Raw genomic sequence first — 18669 nt, forward strand, 5'->3', positions numbered from 1 at the left:
TGCTGGCAAGTTAGAAAACTATATTTTCTTAAAAAATAGAAATAAAAAATCACCAAAATTATAGCATTTTGTCAACCAGATACTACATAAACGGAAAGAGTCATCAAGTTTTCAGCTTTCTAACAGTCTTTTAACTACTCATCTGTTGTAATTTCAGAAAATCTAACCTAATCTAAGCTTGAAATTGTGATATTGTGATATTTCTACATGTCTCAAATCAAAAATGAACAGTTTGCACGATATTTTATGGAAAGACAAAAAACAATAATGGTTGAACTGCAGGCAGTGTTTACACAGAGCAACAAGGAAACAAGTGTAGAAAGAAATTAAAAATGTAAGTCGTAAAATGTCTGTAGTATGTGGAGTCACCTTTTTTTTATCAGTTTGACAACACCTGTGGGCACTTTTTCATTTTTTGTAAAATAAATGATTAAGGAAATATAGCTTTCTTTTTAACTTTTCGTCTTTATGCTTCTGGTCATGGTTATTCTGTTTCCACTGAAGTGCAGGACTTTATATTGCAGTGAAAAATGAGCCCACAGTGAGCAAAAATGTGACAGGAAAAAAAAACACCCAGAAACTGCTTGAGGGTTAAGAGAATTAAATAGTTTAGACATATTTTTTGCCCATGTGCATAACATTAATTCAGTATATTTCAATGTGTTTTGAAATTCCCAGTTGTTGTTTTTTTTTACTTGGCTTATTTCTCTCAAAAATTGCCTTCATTATCCCAGCTCAGTGGACAATGTAAGGCTGATATAATCCAACCAAACATCTGCTTATTTCACTCTTTGTATTAAATGCAGGCTAATTTCATGTCCTGTTTTTAAAAAGAGAAACCTGTTGTGTGTAGTTTAATGCTGTCAGTAACCTGAATGCTAAATTAAAAAATACAGAGTAATCAACCCAACACTACTGGCAACCATGCCCAAAAAAAACAGGATTTATGCACCAGGTAAATACTAAATTCATTTTTCTTTTCTTTAAGTCAAATCATGTCACAGATAGCAAGGAAACTACATGTGGTCGGATGACATCATAAACCAGTACAAAAACAGAACAGATTTTGCAGCGTTTTGATCTCATTTCTCTAAAAATGCAACCTAGATTCAGCGCTAATGTTCTACATTACGGAGGTTACTGGGTTCACTATTGCTGAAGAACCAACTGCGGTTAGATTGGAGTATTTGTCATTCCATTGAAACCAGATATAGCATCACTTCGCAGCAGCGCTCTGGATTTGGAATGTGCTAAATGTCTTGAGATGAAGCTTGAGTTACTGAGGAATATATTCAGACTAATTAGTGTTTATGTAGTGAGATGAGTTCGACCGTGATGTGGAATGTAAATAGACTGATTATTTGGTGGTTAAATGTGATCCTTCAGGAGCTCGTCTTCACTGTGATGACTGTATATGTGTGAATTTTAATATTTTCCTTGTTTATTCTGTCTCAGTTTAATATTCTCTCTATCTCTCTGTTTTCCATCTGCAGGAACAATCAGAAAACTCTCATCTCGAGTGCTGGGTGAGTCCCTGATGATTCAGAATCCATCGATCCTCCTTCCTCTTCATTTTAAATAAACGGCTTTTCAAATAGCGTTTAAATAGCTTTAGCCTGCCCCTCTCTCTCCCCCCTCCAGGAGCCCATCTTTGCCTCTGTCTATTCTAACAATACGCCCCAATATGTCATGTGTTTCAATCAGGTAAAAGTGCGAAGTCGGTTGCATGGCAGATTAATTTGCTGCTGCTTTTTACGTATTTTTTTGAATTTGAAGTGTTTTGTATGCAGTGGGAAGTTTCCATCATCACACAGACTCTGGTGGATGTGATTTATTTATTTATTTATTTTTATTTTTACAGCTGATGTGTGAAGTTTCGCTCACAATAACGAGCAGCTCGTCACCTGCAGAGTGGTTTTTGTCTCCAAGTGACACATCGCAGCTCTAGTTTCACACTTTGCATTTAATCCTGTGTTCACACTCATAGTTCCCTTGCAGTTACAGTTTCCCGACTTTTGGAATAAAAAAAAAAAAGTCAAACCTGCAAAATTATTAGACAAACGAGCAGCAAAAACAAGTGCATGTTTCATTTTATATGTTTCTCATTAAGTGCTGTTGCAGAAGAGAAAAAAAGTGCATTTTGCAATCGTCTTACTGCAGAACAGGAAGTCACAGAATGTTGTTTTAAGTTTTCTTCCATGTAAAATCTACATCTTGTACTTTACATGTTGGTTTGATGCTTCATGCTTTGCCTCCCCTGGTCGTGCGCATCTCTAAAGGAGTCCACTCCCACTTTCCTTCGACACAAAACTCACCTGTCACCTTCTAATCAGTGCATTTCATTTTCTTCACTTCATCCTCAGACCAATTTGTCCTTCGAGGCTCAAGAAGTCTCGTCTCCTACAAAGAACCTGAATCAGCCTCAGTGGAGACAGAAGGTGACTTACATTTTCATTTTTTATATATTTTTTGTGTTTATACCCACAGAGGAGCTCATCTGCGTCCTAATTTTGCTGTTTTTGTGGCTGTACAGGCTAAAGAAGTTGAGTCTGAATTTCAGATGGTTGAAAACGAAGAAATAAACACACAGCTGGAAAGCATAGAGCAGGACAATGGATTCATAGCACAGAGAAGTGAGTTTATTCGCTCTGGGTTTCGCTCTGATTCTCCAGGATTTGTTCTTGGCCTCTCTGATTCTTGTTTTCTGTGCTCTGTAGGTCTTGAATCCGACAAAAATGAAGCTCCGTCATGCACATATGAAGGTCAGAGCAGCATTACATCTGTAAAATAAAAACTCTGTTGGGACTCAGTTTGTTTCTCACAGTTTGTTTCTTTTGTTTAGCAGAAATCTCCACGCAGCCTGAGATGGAGTTTAAAGGTAAGATTTAAATCTGAACAAGGATAATTGAAGTTTTGAGTATTTTAAAGTTACCATTTCTGCCTCCGCTGCAGCTCCTCAGGAGGTGAAGGAGGAGACGCTGAGAGATGAATCGTTTGATGGAGGTTTTTACAGCAAACCGTCACCTCCTCCTGCCTGCTGCCCTCCAGCCGATGGAGGCGTCGCTGCTGCAGAGAGTGAACAAGACCTAAGTATCCTCTGCCAAACCAACACACCCATGTGAGTCTGGTTTTACCACACATTGTAAGATTATGAGTATGAATACTATGATTTGTTATCTAACTCATGTAGTTGCTATTGTTCATATGATCTCTTACAAATAAGATGTTTTATGAGTGACATTAAGAAGCATCAGGTGGTTGCTAAACCACATTTTTTTCCAAAGATAACACTCATACAGTTCAGTGACAATAGAGTCAATATGTATGAAACTTTAGAAACAAGAATGTCCCTGAATTTTGATGAGCCAAAATGTTATAAGAATTTTAAGAGGTATCTGGTATAAGCTGCATTTTCCTCAAGAAAGCAAGTTTCTGTTTAGAATAAATTATACAGTATTTGTCATATCACTACTTATTTAATGATTTTAATGGTCAGTTATTTTATTTAACAGTTTATTTTACAAATGTAATAATTATTTGACTTTCTATAAATGAAAGTGATGTGGTTTATGTTTAGGCAAGCAAGACCTATCATGCATTTTACAGATATCTTTTCTGCTGCCTCTGTGTCTGCTGGTGACTCCTAATTGGACGACAAAACATTCTGACACTTCTTAATTGATGCAGGAGCCAGGTGTTGGCACTTCAGTGCAGCAGTTTGTTTTATTTGAACATTAGGTAATTTTCTTTTCAGTTATTTCATAATAATGATAATAGTCTTTATTTATAGAGCACTTCAAATTACAAAGCGCTTCCCAAAGCATCAAAATCAAACATGAAGGCATAAAATCATCAGGATTTATGAGATTAATAAAAATGCAGTATGGCACTTAACTAAAATTGTAAATAATATTGGAAGAAAAGTTCAAAACAAATTAAAATCCTTGATGTCACTTATATCCTCGAGGCCCCAAATGCTCTTAGTTTTCCCGCTTTAGTTTTCAACTTCTTAAAGATCTTAAAGTGCTGTTGGTACACAAGTTACTTAAAAATCAGAAATATAATGAGCAAAAAAGCCATGAAGGGACTTAAAGTTATCAGTGAAATCTTAAAATGTGTAAAAAGGCTGAAACAGGACGAATGAGTTCATATTTCTTGGCACTGGTTAGAATTCTGAATTCTGATACAGTCTGAGCAGTCTTATACACGCTCAATTCATTTGTAGTTTATGCATAATCAGAATCTTTGGGTCTATTGAGCTCAAAAACTAGTAACTCTGTGTTGAATTTTATTCCTGCAGACTGAGCTCAGCAGTAGCAGAACACCGGCGGTCAGTCCGTCCGTCCCGTCGGACTCAAGGCTCCAGAAACCCTCTGAGAGCTCTGGCAGCCAGAGAGGACATCAGGCAGGACTACATGGGAGAGAGAGTCAACACAGCTGCTGAGGAGAGAGTCCAGGCAGACAACAGTGAGTCCATCTATTAGTTTCCTTCTTCCTTTCCTTCCTTTTTTACTTCCCAGCTGCTTCACCTCTTGTTTCCTCTCTACAGAGCGTAAGAACTCCTTGGCTGCAGAGTCAGACTTCATCTCAGATTCTGAGGTGACTAAGTCTCATCCTCCTTTCAGCAGCCTGATGCTCGTTCACATCAAAGGTCAGGACACATTTGTGCATGTGTGCATGATAGTGTGTTTGTGTGTAGCTGTTCTTTATTAACCAGCGTCTGGGATACCAGGTAGGCGGCGTGTTCAGGCCCGTCTGGTGGAGCCTTCAGCCCGGTCGCTGAACAGTGGAGACTGCTTCCTGCTGGTCAGTCCAGAGAACTGCATCCTGTGGAGCGGAGAGTTTGCCAACGAACAGGAAAAAGCCAAGGTACCAATATTATAAGAAATATCACAAAATTATAATCCCATAAATCATACATTAAAAAAATCATAAATAAAAAAGGTAAAAATTGAAGTTGATTTTCTTTGACAGACTAATCAGATTAAACACTTGAAATGTGTTTTCAGGCCTCAGAGCTGGCGTCCTTCATCCAGGCTCAGAGGGATCTCGGTTGTCAGGCCTCTCGGGTCGTCCACCTTCAGGAGGGTTTGAACTCTGACAGCAGTTTGGCTGCAGACTTCTGGAGTCTTCTGGGAGGAAGAACACAGTACAGAGGTCAGAGGTCAACATGTGGACTTAAGAAATATCTCAGAAAATGCAACGGTCAGAGGTATTATTTCTCAGTGAGCACCAACCAGGATTTCAGTGCTGATTTCTAGTAATAAACTGGTCAGTCTAAGCGTCTTCTTTTCAACCAGCTGAAATGTGATTTCAGCATCCGTAAGTCACTAAATACAAATCATTTTGATAGTTTAGTTGTAGGTTGAAACGGAGATAATATCGATTAGTAGGAAGGAGTCTCCCCCAAGTCATATGGCAATTGTTGGTAAAATGTGTTCTACATGAAGTCATTTCAGCACAAGTTTTTTATCTAAAATGTCATGAATATGGAACTTTGTGTGTGCTGCAACAAGAAGCCTCTAGGACATTATAATGGGAATAACTGTATACAATAATGTTCAATAAGAAATTAACTGCTGTAATGCACAAGTACTTTAGGGTTTCAGCTTCAGCTACTCTGAAGGCAGACGTGTCCTCACTGTAACTTTTAAGACGTAAAAATAACGGTAAATTATATATATTAGCTGATTTAAAGACAGTGACGCTGTGTAATTTTTGATGTGGACATTATGCACAGTTTTGACCATTTTTTTGTTGTTGTTGTTTTTACAGTCATTGTTTAAATAAATATTTTTTATTGATTTTACTAGATATTATCTATAACTTACCAAAACATGGCAAATCTATCAAATATAAGTTAAAATTAATTTACCATTTTTAAATCTTGAATATACAGCATTTTTATTTCAAATAATGGCAAATATCTGGAAGATGATGGATTTTTTAAAATCTGATTGATGGTCACACATTGCAAAAGAACAAATTATTATTTGAAAAAAGATTTTTATGCGGCTGTTTTTTACAGTGTTGGTCAGTTTTTTTACACATAATGTGTAAAATAATACTTTTTAATGTGGTTTTAATAGATATTTAATAAGTAGATATTTTTTATATCTAATAAATATTTTATTAAAATAATCATTTTCTTGAACACAGTAAAATGTAGTGTAATTAGGGTTAAACACTGTCAGAGAATGAAATATTCTGATGTGAAAGTTATTCATAGTTTTTGACAGTTTTTTTTATGCTTACCATGTAAAGTTATTGATTTTTGTGGGATTTTAATAGATATTATCTGTAATTTAACAAAACGAGGGGAAAAGTGTAAAATAACTGTAAATTGTACAGAAACAATGCAATTATTATTATTATTTTTTTTTTTTTTAACCAAATGGATGATTATTGTTTTCCCTTCTCTCTTTCTTTGCACAGGAGCTGGTGCACCAGAGGAGGAGGATGATCTCTATGAGAGCGGTGTGGTTGAATCCAACTGTGTTTACCGGCTGGTGGAGAACCGACTGGTGCCTCATGAACAGGGCTGGGCCTCCGTCCCCAGTGTCTCCCTGCTGGGCTCCACTCAGGTCAGCTTCTTCATTTTACATGGAGATATTTCACTGTTTCTTGAATGCGGGCTTACATTTCGTCCACACTGTAGAGTGAATCCCCGGAGAGATTTTAATAGCTCATCACAGCTTATTATGCTGCTGGTGTCTCATGTTTGTTTGTTTGTGTGTGTCCAGGCGCTGGTGTTCGATTTCGGCAGTGAGGTGTATCTGTGGCTCGGACAGGAAGTTTCCCTGAGGAGGAGGAACGTTGCTCTGCAGCTGACTCACCAAGTGTGGGCCGGAGCTTACGACTACAGCAACTGTCGAGTGAACCCACTGGATCCCACTCAGAGCAACGCCAGCATTCAGCTGTGAGTCAAAATACAGCCTGAGCTCCACAACGAAAACAACTCCATCTACTATGTATTATTCCACACAATATACACAAAAACAAGAGTCACCACCCACTATGTTTACTGGGGGTTGTTGTTCTCACAATCAATGACTGTGTTTCCTCAATGCACTCAGTAAACAACATTAAGAATGGAGAGAGTGTGCAGAAGAACCACAGAAATCCACTGCAGGTCTTTAAAGTACAAACTGCAGAATGTAATTCCACACTGCACACGAGGAAACCCCAGCAGACAGAAGTGAGTCCCTGTGACATGCTGTAAAATCCCTGCATGCTAGTAGAACTTGAGACGACAATATGAATGACATGCTGCAGCTGGTAAACGACAGAGTTTTTGCAGAGAGAAAAGTACCTTCGAGCACATCTCTGTATGAGCTGTAGCAGAAAGTATGTGGACAGACAAAATTATACCAAGGTGTGCTTGGTAAACTATTTTTTCCAAAAACATGTACATTATTCTGCTGCCGTAGAAGTTTACATTTCACCACAAGTCTTTTTTGCCTGTTTTTTTTTTTTTTTTTAAACTGGGGCAGGGATTTTCTCCAAAGCAGACAAAAAAACCCCAAAAAACACATTCATGAGGTCAGGTACTAAAATTCTTCCACATCAAACTGTTAAAACCTTTTTCTCTGTGGATTTGTCTCTGTACACAGGCATGATTATTTTTAATCTTGCAACCACACTGCTGTCTAAAATACCATTGCATGCTGTATCTTTGATATTTCCTTTAATTAGAAGTAGGACGCTTTTTGTCAAAATAAGTTGAAGTCGCTTTATTCTACATAGCCCTGTAAGTTTTTATAACTAAGGCTCATACTTTATTAGGTTAACATGACAGTTGGTATTATATTAACACAGAATAACATTTTTTAAAGGCTTTATATATTGAGGATTCAAGCTTAAAGAAAACTGTGCTGATTTCTGTTGTTTAACCTAGTTTCTGGATGTTTTTATGCACTCCTGACACATTTTTAGTCACCACGGGCTCATTTTTCACCTCGATGGAAATAGAACAACCATAACTAGATGAAGAGAGAACTCAGAAATGTGCTCTGTGCAAGATGGCACAGTTATAATGCCACAAATCATAATTGTGGAATTATTTAAACTATTTAAATTCATCAACATGTTCAGACACATGACTCTTGGTCTCAGCTGACTCACTCTTAGCTTCTGGGTTTTGCAGAGGAGTACAGAATTCAACAGTTTATTTTTTGGCAAATTGTAAAGCGAGACATTTGGACAAAAGTGATTCTGGTGAAATTTTATGATTTTTAAGCTTAGATTTTGTTATTTTTCCCAAATGAACACATAATAAATTCATGTCTGCCAAAAAGTCCCTGAAATTATGCAACATGACAGCTGGTTGAGTCACTAATACTTTCACAGTCACACCAATGACTACAGAATGTTTTAGTTTTTGACAGACTGGTGAGAGGTAATGGTTTATTTTATTTATTTATTTATTTATTTATTTTAATCAGGTATGTAGAATAAAGTTACTTTGATGAAATATCACAATTTTAAGCTTAGGTTTGGTTCATTTTTCCAGCAGGAAATGGGAAATCTTGTTCTGTTTTTTCTTCTTTTTGTTTCTGGCTTTGATAAATGGTGTAATTAAGATGTTTGTTTTTTTTTTAAAGATAACTTTTACAGATGTTTTTCAGAGGTAACAGTGGGTTTAGCTTCAAAGATGTATATTTGCTGTGTTTTGGAATGTATTTTCTGCACAGCTAGAGTCTGGACTATGTGTCAGACTGTTTTCTGTTTCAGACAGTTTTTTTGTTGATTGTGTTCATGATGTTGTCCTCAGGAGGGGAGAAGGTCGTCCTGGCTGGGCTCTGTTCGGTGTCGTCTCTGAGGGAAACGAGACGGTTCTTTTCAGGGAGAAGTTCCTGGACTGGGCCTGCAGGAGTGGAGGCACAGAGGAGGTTGATCCAGTCATTAATGAGACGCAGGTTTATATCACAGTTCAATGATTCACAACACACAGTATTCAAGCAGCGAAACCAGCATTTTCACAGTTATTATAATATTAGTGAATTTAAAGAATCCAGTTCAGTCAGTTCAGAAACTTTCTGTCTAAGGCTGAAACATAGAGAGCAAAATATTACAGATTCAAATATATAATCAATCTGGGAAAGACAGTAACTTTATGACTTTGTTGCATTTCTTAGGTTAGCAATGCACAATATTTACATTTTTGCCAAATTATTTTGTATCCACAATTTAAAAAGAGCTGTAAGACCTTTTCTTTAGAGGTGCTACCCTGCAAGAGAGATCTCACTACAAGAAAAATCCTCTCTACTTGTTTATACCATTTCTGATTCATGATGCACATAGAGAAAGTGGCTGAGTATCTAATCATAAAATAAATCTGACTATTACCTTGATGATGGCATTATGCAGAAGATGACAGCTGTCAGAGTTGCACACATTTAAAATCTTCTTATGGAAGTTTAAACATTTATGCAATGATGTGTGTATTTTTAAGTTTAGCTGCTTTACATTTTGATAAATTAAAAGCAATGCATCATATTTTCTGAGCTTTATTATGTTTTGTTTACAATATCTAAAGTAGCTATTGTCGATGGACTCCTGTCATATACCAGTTTTTACATTTACAGACATCTGAAGGTTTCACCATCAGGAGCCATTTAGGGTTAAATGTTTATGCAACAGGATAATGCAAAGGAGTAGAAAGAACTGCACTCACTGGCCACTTTATTAGGTGCACTTTGCAACCCCCTCAGAACTGCCTTAATTCTTTGCAGCATACATTCAACAAGGTGTTGAAACATTCCTCAGAGATTTTAGCCCAGATTGACATGGTAACATCACACAGTTCCTGCAGATTTGTCAGCTGCACATCCATGATGCCAATCTCCCATTTCACCACATCCCAAAGGTGCTCTGTTGGATTGAGTTCTGACTGTGGAGACCATTGGAGTACAGTGAACTCATTGTCATGTTCAAGAAACCAGTTTGAGATAATTTGAGCTTTGTAACATGGTGTGTGATCCTGCTGGAAGTAGCCATCAGAAGATGATACACTGTGGTCATAAAGGGATGGATGGTTTGCAACAATACTCAAGTAGACTGTGGTGTTTAAATGATGCTCTATTGGTACTAAGGAGCCCAAAGTGTGCCAAGAAAAAATCCCCCACACTATTACAATACCATCAGTAGCCTGAACTGTTGATACAAGGCAGGATGGATCCATGCTTTCATGTTGTTTATGCTAAATTCTGACCCAACCATCTGAATGTTGCACCTTAAATCAAGACTCATCAGACCAGGTAATGTTTTTCCACTCTTCTATTGTCCAATCTTGGTGAGTCTGTGTGAACTGTAGCCTCAGTTTCCTGTTCTTAGCTGACAGGAGTGGCGCCTGGTGTGTTCTTCTGCTGCTGTAGTCCATCTTCTTCAAGGTTGAACATGTTCAGAGATGGTATTCTGTGTTCCTTTCTTTGAAACGAGTGTTTACTTGAGTTACTGTTGCCTTTCTATCATCTCCAACCAGTCTGCTAGTTCTCCTCTGACCTTTCACATAAACAAGGCATTTTTGTCCACAGAGCTACTGCTCACTGGATATTTTCTCTTTTTCAGACCATTCTGTGTAAACCCTAGAGAATCCCAGTAGATCAGCAGTTTGTGAAATACTCAGACCAGCCCGTCTGGCACCAACAACCATGCAACGTTCAAAGTCACTTAAATCCTCTTTCTTCCACATTTTGTTGCTCAGTTCGAACTTCAGCAAGTTCACCACGTCTACATACCTAAATGCACTGAGTTGCAGCCATGTGATTGGTTGATTAGCTATTTGTGTTGACAAGCAATTGAACAGGTGTACCTAATAAAATGGGCGGTGAGTGTATTTTTGTCTAAGATATGTAATGAAGTGGAAGAAAAAAGTTGGAGAAAATGGAAATATTCAAATGAAATGTGTCAAAGAAGATACAGATACATAGAAAAATATATATACAGAAAACCAAAGTTCCAAAACTGCTTCAGATCATTTAAAGTTATGACTTTTTAGTCATTTTTTTCCACACTGAAAGTCTCTATCTGCTGTCCTTCTCTGCAGTCCATCTCCGTTCAGTTGTCTCAGCCTGAGTCTCCTCCATCAGACCTCCTGAGTCCCTGCGATGCTAAAACTCTGGTGTTGGATCAGTCAGAAACAGACGGTTTGGTTCACACAGTTCTGTCTGGAGTTGATGTCCAGAGAGGTCGTGGCTTCATCACACTGGAGGAAGGACGTCAGATGGAGCTGAAAACTGTAGCGGTGGACACCTGGCATGTCCAGGAGTTTGACGACAGTGAAATACTGGTGGAGAGCAGCGGACAGCTTCATGAAGGAGACTCGTACGTCGTCCGCTGGACGTACAGCATCAACACTGTGGGTCAGTCAGCTTAGTTTTTACATCTGATGTTGTAGAAGCAGATTCTGATTTGGACTGCAGCGTCTTTGATTAAACTTTGATTGATGAGAATTTTTCCTTTGAACCCCAAAACCTGTCAATGGCCTGAAAGGCATTTTATCTTTAAAAAAATCTACCAAAATGACATCATTTATTAGAGCTAGAAACTGTAAAAAGAAATGTTAGACTTTCAACTTTTGCCAAACAACCTTGGAAATTTTAACCAAATCTAATTTGAAAAAAAGAATATTTCAACACCACTTCATTCTACATGTTTCATTAAAAAATGGCCAGAAATAAACTGTTTGTTCCCAACAGACTTCCTAAAAAAACAAAAAATTCTGTGCTCTTCTGCGCAACTAAGATATTAGTGAATCAGCAGATTGCTGCAAAGAGTTCATTTAAGGGGAATTGTTGAATGGAACATGTAGAAGACAGTTATTTTGATGAAATATTAGCATTTTATACTTATATTTGATCAAATTTCACAACAAAAGTTGCACATGATTAGTTCATGGTCCATTGTAAATTTGAAAACCTGACAATTCTTTCTGTTTTTGCAATTTCTTGGTGATAAATGGTGTCATTTTGTCAATTTCTTTGATGATAGCATGTTTTTCAAAACCACTGGTGGGTTTTGGAGTTCAGAGGGTTCAAAAGAAAATGTTTTCTATGACGTGTTCTTTTTACGATTTCTGGCATTATAACTGTATCATACTGCACAGAAGACATTTCTGAGTTCTCTCTTCATCTTTGTGGTTCTTCTGTTTCCATAGATGTGCACGACTTTATATTGCAGTGAAAAATGCAGTGAGGAAAAATGCGACAGGAGCCAAAAAACACTTAATTAGGGTTTACTTTTGGTCTGTTGTAGAAAACACCATAAACAGCCCAGATGAATGTGTGAAGAGTCCAAAGGAGAGCACAGCCTTCTTCCTGTGGAGAGGTCGACACTCCAGCGTCAGTGGAAGAGACACTGCAGCTTTCCTGTCGATAGGGATGAGCAACCAGGAGGAGGCACAGGTACATGAATGACCATAAAATACATCATCTACTCATATACATGACTAAAACATGAAGTAGAAGCACTGTAAGGACAGTTAATACTGAAATACTTTCTCTCAAGTAAACTATTAAAGTACTTAAAAAAAGACTTCATACTTTTACTTCTCTACATTTCTGATGGAGACCTTAAAGTACTAATAACTTCACACAGAACTCCACGTACTCATGGTTTTAAAGATTTATTCCTATCGAATAGTAGTTTCCAATTTACGTATGATGGCTTTAAGGGTTTATTCCACCCAAAATACTACTTTCTGTTCAAGTGCTTGTAGTTTTAAGGACTTATTCCACCAAAGTAGTACTTTCTAACTAAGGAGTTATAAATAGTACTTCTTAACTAGCAGATTTTGGTTTAATAGATTTATTCCACCCAAAATACTCCTTTCTGTCCACTTGCCTAGAGTTTTAAATGGTTATTCCTCCCAAAATACTACTTTCTATTGAACAAGTTGGGATATTAAATCTTTATTCCACTCAAAATACTATTTGCTGTCAAGGTACTTTTTAAAAGGCCATTCCACTAAATATTGCTTTCTAACACCATAACGCGTTATGGTGTAAAAGATTTATTTCACTCAAAACTGTACTGTGCTGTACATACTGTTTATGCCAGTGTCTATTATTACGGGAAAAAAACTTGACATCCCTATTTACTTAACTAATAATTAATGCAACAATATTACAAGAATGAAAGGAACCATCTCTATAGAATAAAATATTTTTATGTTTTTGTACGACAAAAGTCAGTAGTAAATGTGACATTTTCATCAGGACTCCTTCAGGACTGCTGATGTTAACAGGCTTCATGTTTGTTGTGTTGTTTCTGCAGGTGGTTGTGCCTCAGGGGAAGGAGCCTCCCTGTTTCCTGCAGCTCTTCCAGGGAGGTCTGGTTATTCACAAGGGAAAGAGAGAGGAAGCTTCCACTAATGCAGGTGCAGTAAAATCAACTTGGTTTTACCCTTTCACAGTTTCCTTTTTTTTTTTAAATGTTTGGTAGATTGATTCCTCTTTTGTGTTTTTTCTGCAGCAGAGTGGCGTCTGTTCTGCGTACGAGGAGAACTTCCAGAGGAGGGTTTGTTGTTAGAGGTGGACTGCTGCTGTGCAGGTCTGAGGTCGAGGGGCTCCGTTGTCCTGCTGAACAGCCAGCAGGGGGCGCTGTACCTCTGGACAGGTTGTAAAGCCCACAGCAGCACCAGAGAAGTCGGCAAGAGGACGGTGGAGCGTCTCACCCAGATGTGAGTCACAGATTTAGGGTGGATTGTAGCATAATTTTCCAGCTTGTGAACTTTTATGTGCTCTGGGTGTTTGTCAGGTGTCCACCAGAGCTGGGTCTCAGTAAAAGCAGCCCAGTGAAGGTGCAGGTGGTGGAGGAAGGTTCAGAACCTGCAGAGTTCTGGACAGCATTGGGACAAATGGACAGGAAGGCCTACGACTGCATGCTGCAAGGTGCAACACATTTTGGTTTTGCTCTACAGTTCTGCAAGTCTTCAAATCATACTTACAAGCTACATATTTGTCTTCTTACAGATCCAGGAAAGTATAACTTCACACCTCGCCTCTTCCACCTGAGTGCCTCTTCTGGGAGCTTCAAGGCCGAAGAGCTCAAGAGTCCAACTCGACTGCCAGGACTCGTGATGGCGATGCCCTTCGTCCAGGAGAGTCTGTTCTCTGTACCAGAACCAGGTGAAAACACACAAAAATCTATTGAGTTTTCTCTTTTATGCAATTCCAGTTTTCAGTTCCGCACATCCATCCTTTTGTAGTTTTATTAACAATTTCAATATTACATGAAAACGTTATCGACTAATAAGATCAAGAACAGATCAATTTTTGAATTTCTTTTCACCATTACACTGTAACTCGTTAGATAAGTACTATTTGGATGGAATAACCCTTTAAAAGTAGAACTACTTGGACAGAAGTTATTTTCTTTGGATTAAACCTTCAAAACCATAACTGATTAGTTAGAAAGTACTAGTTGGATGAAATAACCCATTAAAACTAAAATGTACATGGACATGAAGAAGTATTTTGGATGAAATAAACCTTTTAAAACAAACTGGAGTTTGTGTAGTTGTCATATAGATGCAGTTTTCACTAAACTTTTTTTTGACACATCCCACTCCAGAGACTGAATTTTTAGCAATCATTAACAATAATAGGGAAAGCAACTAATAAAATCATTCAAATGTGGATTTTAGTGAAGTAAAGGTCAGCAGAATAGCATAAATTATATTCCTTCTACTTAACTTTACTCCTTATAAGTATGAAATCTGAACATGTAAAGTATTAAATGTTTGAATATTTTCAGTTAAGAGAACTCCTCTATGTTTAACTTCTTATTTGCTTTGTCTTTTTTTTTTCTTGCCTCCAAAACCCAAACATCCCACAGGATTATTAAAGTCAAACATCATCCAATCTAATTCCACTTTATTGTCCAATTTCCCTCTATTTGCCGTCTGCCTGCAGCTCTTTTTCTGCTCGACAATCGTCTGGAGGTCTACTTATGGCAGAGAGGTCAGCCGGAGCAAACGGAGAGTTCGGCTTCAGCCTGGAGCCTCTGGCATGACGAGAGGAAGTGCGCCATGCAGACAGCTCTGCAGTACTGCAAAGGTGAGGAGGGAGAACCATCATTATTAACTGCTTGAAAATGAAGATATTGCAGTTAAAAATGTGCTGTTTTTGCTCCCGTATCGCAGAGATGAACCCCAGAAGACCCCCGCAGGCCTACCTCATCTTTGAGGGGTCTGAACCTCTCACCTTCACTAACGTCTTCCCACAGTGGGAGAAAAGCCTGGGACCCCAAACACAGGTACGAACACAAGCTACAGGATCAGCTTATTAAATGAAATTAATGTTGTGGAGTAATGCAAGGGAGGGTTTCTGCACCTGAAAACAGCACTGGGAGAGTTGTGTAATTTACAGCTTTCTTGCTCAGTCACTCAGTTTCTTATTATGACCTACACTAGTCAGATATGCACATGTGCCATATTCATTTCTTAATGATAAATTTAATTGTGTTCCAAGCGATATTCAGTGAGTATTTTTTATAGATACTTATTACTTCTACCTCTGACAGAAGTTCTTTACCTGTCAGAGCTACATTAATACAGCTTTTAAAACCTCCAATTACTTTTCACTTCAATTTTTATGGCTCATCAATTGTACTTTTTTGCTTTTGAAAAGTAATTCTTCATCTGTATGCATCAGGAATATTAAAAATCACCTTCATCTCTGAAGAAATAAAGCGCATAATTGTGATTTTAAATGCCATTTGTTATGAAAGAATTTAAATTAGAGCTGCCATATTAATAATGATTCATCTATTCTATCCAGTAGAACTGTCAGTCTTTAAATGAATCACAGGGAGAATTTGCATAAGAAGCATTTTGGGTTTTAAAACTATTATCTTACAGACAAGAGTAAAGTTCACTGTGTAAAAACATTATATGTTAGTTTTGGTATTATCTGTGTGCCATTTTCAGTCATTATTGAGATATATGTTGTTAGGAGTTGATTGACACACCACTATTTTAACTAACTGCTGTTAATTTGCTAAATGTTCAACACTTGAACAACTGACCTGTTGTTATCGATGGAGAATCTGTTCTCTCTTGCTTGTATGTATTTTTTTATATTTCTTTGAAGGCTTGGGTCAAGACAGAAACACTTGTTCTTTTAATTGTGGCTCCACAATGTTGTTAAAGAATTAAATATGCAGTACTAGCTGCTGTTTATGCTGCCTTGAAACACGTCATACAGGATACAAAAATGAAATTCACAAAAAGAAGCAATATCAGGTTCTCTGTTGGGTAAGTCAAGTCAGATTTCTTATAAAGCAAGAATTTAATCAAAGTGCTGAACATTTAAGACAACAACCCAAAAGATACAGGAAAACACAATAAGTGAAAGACAAATTTGAATAAAAATCCATTGAAATGATGCAAAATAAACGATACAACACAATAAGGAATGAAGTTTGAGTGTTGAGCTCTATTTGGATTGGATGCCAAACAGAAGAGGTGGATTTTCAGCAAAGTTTTAAAGCCTTAATTTGAAGTCCACTGGCAATAAAAACCACATATCCAATTAATGAACATTATTGGCAGATTAACAGAAAGATTAGTCATTTTGTCACTAACAGGGGAAACAAATTCTTCAAATTTCATCTTTAGACACTGTGGAAATCTACAATATGCACATAGTATTGACTATTTTGTAGCTTCTATATCAGTGCAGTCTATACTTGGCTGAACAATCAATCGATTTCAAAATTTAAATCACAAAGGATTTACAAAATATGTCATGCAATGTTCTAACTAGGATTTAATCTGTCATTCATCGTTGTCCTCCTTTCTTTATTGTTGTTGTCCAGATCAGCACATAAATACTTTTAACCAAAAACAGCTCTGATCATTGTTTAAACATGGGCCCTCTATGGGTGTCCTGTTATGTCTGATCCTGGGACATTGGCAGTGGATCCCTTGGGTCCTTCATGGATCGGACTTGTACCAGTACAAATCGTATTGGTACAAAAATATGATCTATCCCAGATTTAACCCACCTAAGCTCACTGACTTTTGATCTGGACCTGGTCTAAAATAGTCCAGATGCAAAAAAAACGCACTAAAATTGCCATGTCTTTCCATTTTAATGCAGAAAATAATGGTTTTCTATATCAAAAATTATGTTTTAAAGAATTTTTCGCCTTTGTATGTCAATCTATTCAAGATTTGACCCACCTGGGCTCAGTGGTTTTTGATCTGGACCTGGTCTAATGTGGTCCAGATGCAAACAAAGAAACAAAGCACAAAAAAACTGAAATCTCCTTTTTTTTTTTTTTTTTTTTTTGCATTTTTACAAATAGAATCCCAGTTTTAAAAATCTGAAGCTATACATTAAATTATGTTCAGTCTCTGCATGACAATCTAGTCCAGCATCTAGTTCTTTCACTTTTACCTGTCAGTGGTTTGAATGTGCAACAGGCTTCACATGCATTCATAATATAATTGTCTTCATAATAAGGTACGCATTTTAAAATCTTAATTAGCTGTTTTCCTTAAACCCTTCAGCTCTAATCTGTTCTGACAGTTACAACCACCTCTGCCTTTTGTTTCAGGGCGATTCAGGCCGAGTGAAGCTGACCTTGGTGCAGGACGCCCTGGCCCAGCTCATGAAGACCCAGTTCCCCCTGGAGGAGCTGCTGAGGAGCCCCTTACCTGAAGGAGTGGACCCCCAGCACCTGGAGGTCTACCTGTCCGACCAGGACTTCCAGGTAAACTGGCGCAGCAGCAGCCTGCAGTGACACCTTTCAACCAGCAGGGTGCAGCGTTCACCACAGTTTGCATTCTGGCGTCCAATAATAAATCCCGAGAGGAACTTTTGTCAGGACTTTAATATTTCATTGTATTTCTAAACTGATTTCTGCATTGTTTCCTCCATAAATAAATCACCACAATTGTGTTTCAGACTATTATGGAAATGAAGAGAGATGAATACGCCTCCCTCCCGAGCTGGAAGCAAATCGATCTGAAGAAAAGCAAAGGGCTGTTTTGTTAGACGTCGAATCTGACTGATGCTCCGGCAAGATGTTTTGGGGACATCATCAGCGTGCTGCTGCACAAAGAACTGCTCACAACGTCATAAAAACAAGAAGAAAAATCACTTTTATTTATGTCAGATTAGTGTGTGGACTTTTTATAGGACATGGATTTCTCTGTAGCTACCAGACGGTTCAGAGCTAAAACAACAAAAAGACATTTTCCTATGGAACGTAATTGTGTCTGTACAAATCAGCGAAAGATAAAAAAAAAATATATATGTGGGATTAAAGGAAGGGTATCAGTAACAAACTGTGGGATAAGAATGAGGAAGAAAAAAGGAGTGCTTACAAAAAGATCAATGCTAATAAACAATGTAAACAAACACAAAACGGAAGGCTAAACGTTCTCTAAATGTTTCCTGCTTGATGCATATCGTTCAATCTGTGCAGAGCTGCAGCTTCACTTTGATTAATCGGACGAAAAAAAATGCTACTTTTCTTCCCGGATTTCATGATTGTCACCAAAATCTTAGAAATAATCCATGATGTGAGTTTTACAGTGGTGTCTTCCTTTGTGATGCTGTGTGTTGTTGTTGCTGCTGCAGCCGAGACCAACGTGTTGATGCCTTATTAGGGCTCCTTTGGGATTCAGTCTTAGCTATGCATGAAGGACCAGGTAGA

General features: G+C 37.7%; 1 protein-coding gene across 10 annotated transcripts in view; it reads left to right on the top strand.

Moving 5' to 3' along the window:
* svilc (supervillin c) overlaps positions 1 to 18378 on the top strand; it is a 31497-nt gene extending 13119 nt beyond the window's left edge. For 4 of the 10 annotated variants that reach the window (XM_035952136.2, XM_055004971.1, XM_023278750.3 and 1 more), the window contains 24 exons: positions 1494 to 1526; positions 1642 to 1704; positions 2364 to 2438; positions 2534 to 2633; positions 2718 to 2762; positions 2843 to 2878; positions 2953 to 3118; positions 4301 to 4467; positions 4550 to 4651; positions 4733 to 4869; positions 5010 to 5157; positions 6436 to 6584; positions 6744 to 6919; positions 8774 to 8918; positions 11048 to 11363; positions 12256 to 12404; positions 13276 to 13378; positions 13474 to 13681; positions 13759 to 13892; positions 13974 to 14129; positions 14916 to 15059; positions 15146 to 15258; positions 17566 to 17721; positions 17916 to 18378. In XM_035952136.2, the coding sequence (XP_035808029.2) occupies positions 1494 to 1526; positions 1642 to 1704; positions 2364 to 2438; positions 2534 to 2633; positions 2718 to 2762; positions 2843 to 2878; positions 2953 to 3118; positions 4301 to 4467; positions 4550 to 4651; positions 4733 to 4869; positions 5010 to 5157; positions 6436 to 6584; positions 6744 to 6919; positions 8774 to 8918; positions 11048 to 11363; positions 12256 to 12404; positions 13276 to 13378; positions 13474 to 13681; positions 13759 to 13892; positions 13974 to 14129; positions 14916 to 15059; positions 15146 to 15258; positions 17566 to 17721; positions 17916 to 18005 (3111 nt within the window). In that variant the 3' untranslated portion in view covers positions 18006 to 18378. The remainder of the gene's footprint in view (positions 1 to 1493; positions 1527 to 1641; positions 1705 to 2363; positions 2439 to 2533; positions 2634 to 2717; positions 2763 to 2842; positions 2879 to 2952; positions 3119 to 4300; positions 4468 to 4549; positions 4652 to 4732; positions 4870 to 5009; positions 5158 to 6435; positions 6585 to 6743; positions 6920 to 8773; positions 8919 to 11047; positions 11364 to 12255; positions 12405 to 13275; positions 13379 to 13473; positions 13682 to 13758; positions 13893 to 13973; positions 14130 to 14915; positions 15060 to 15145; positions 15259 to 17565; positions 17722 to 17915) is intronic. The other 6 variants (XM_023278745.3, XM_023278744.3, XM_023278746.3 and 3 more) reach the window with 6 other exon arrangements.
* Positions 18379 to 18669: the final 291 nt, after the last annotated feature.

The sequence above is a fragment of the Amphiprion ocellaris genome, chromosome 19, assembly GCF_022539595.1.
Source record: "Amphiprion ocellaris isolate individual 3 ecotype Okinawa chromosome 19, ASM2253959v1, whole genome shotgun sequence".
Taxonomy (NCBI): Eukaryota; Metazoa; Chordata; class Actinopteri; family Pomacentridae; genus Amphiprion; species Amphiprion ocellaris.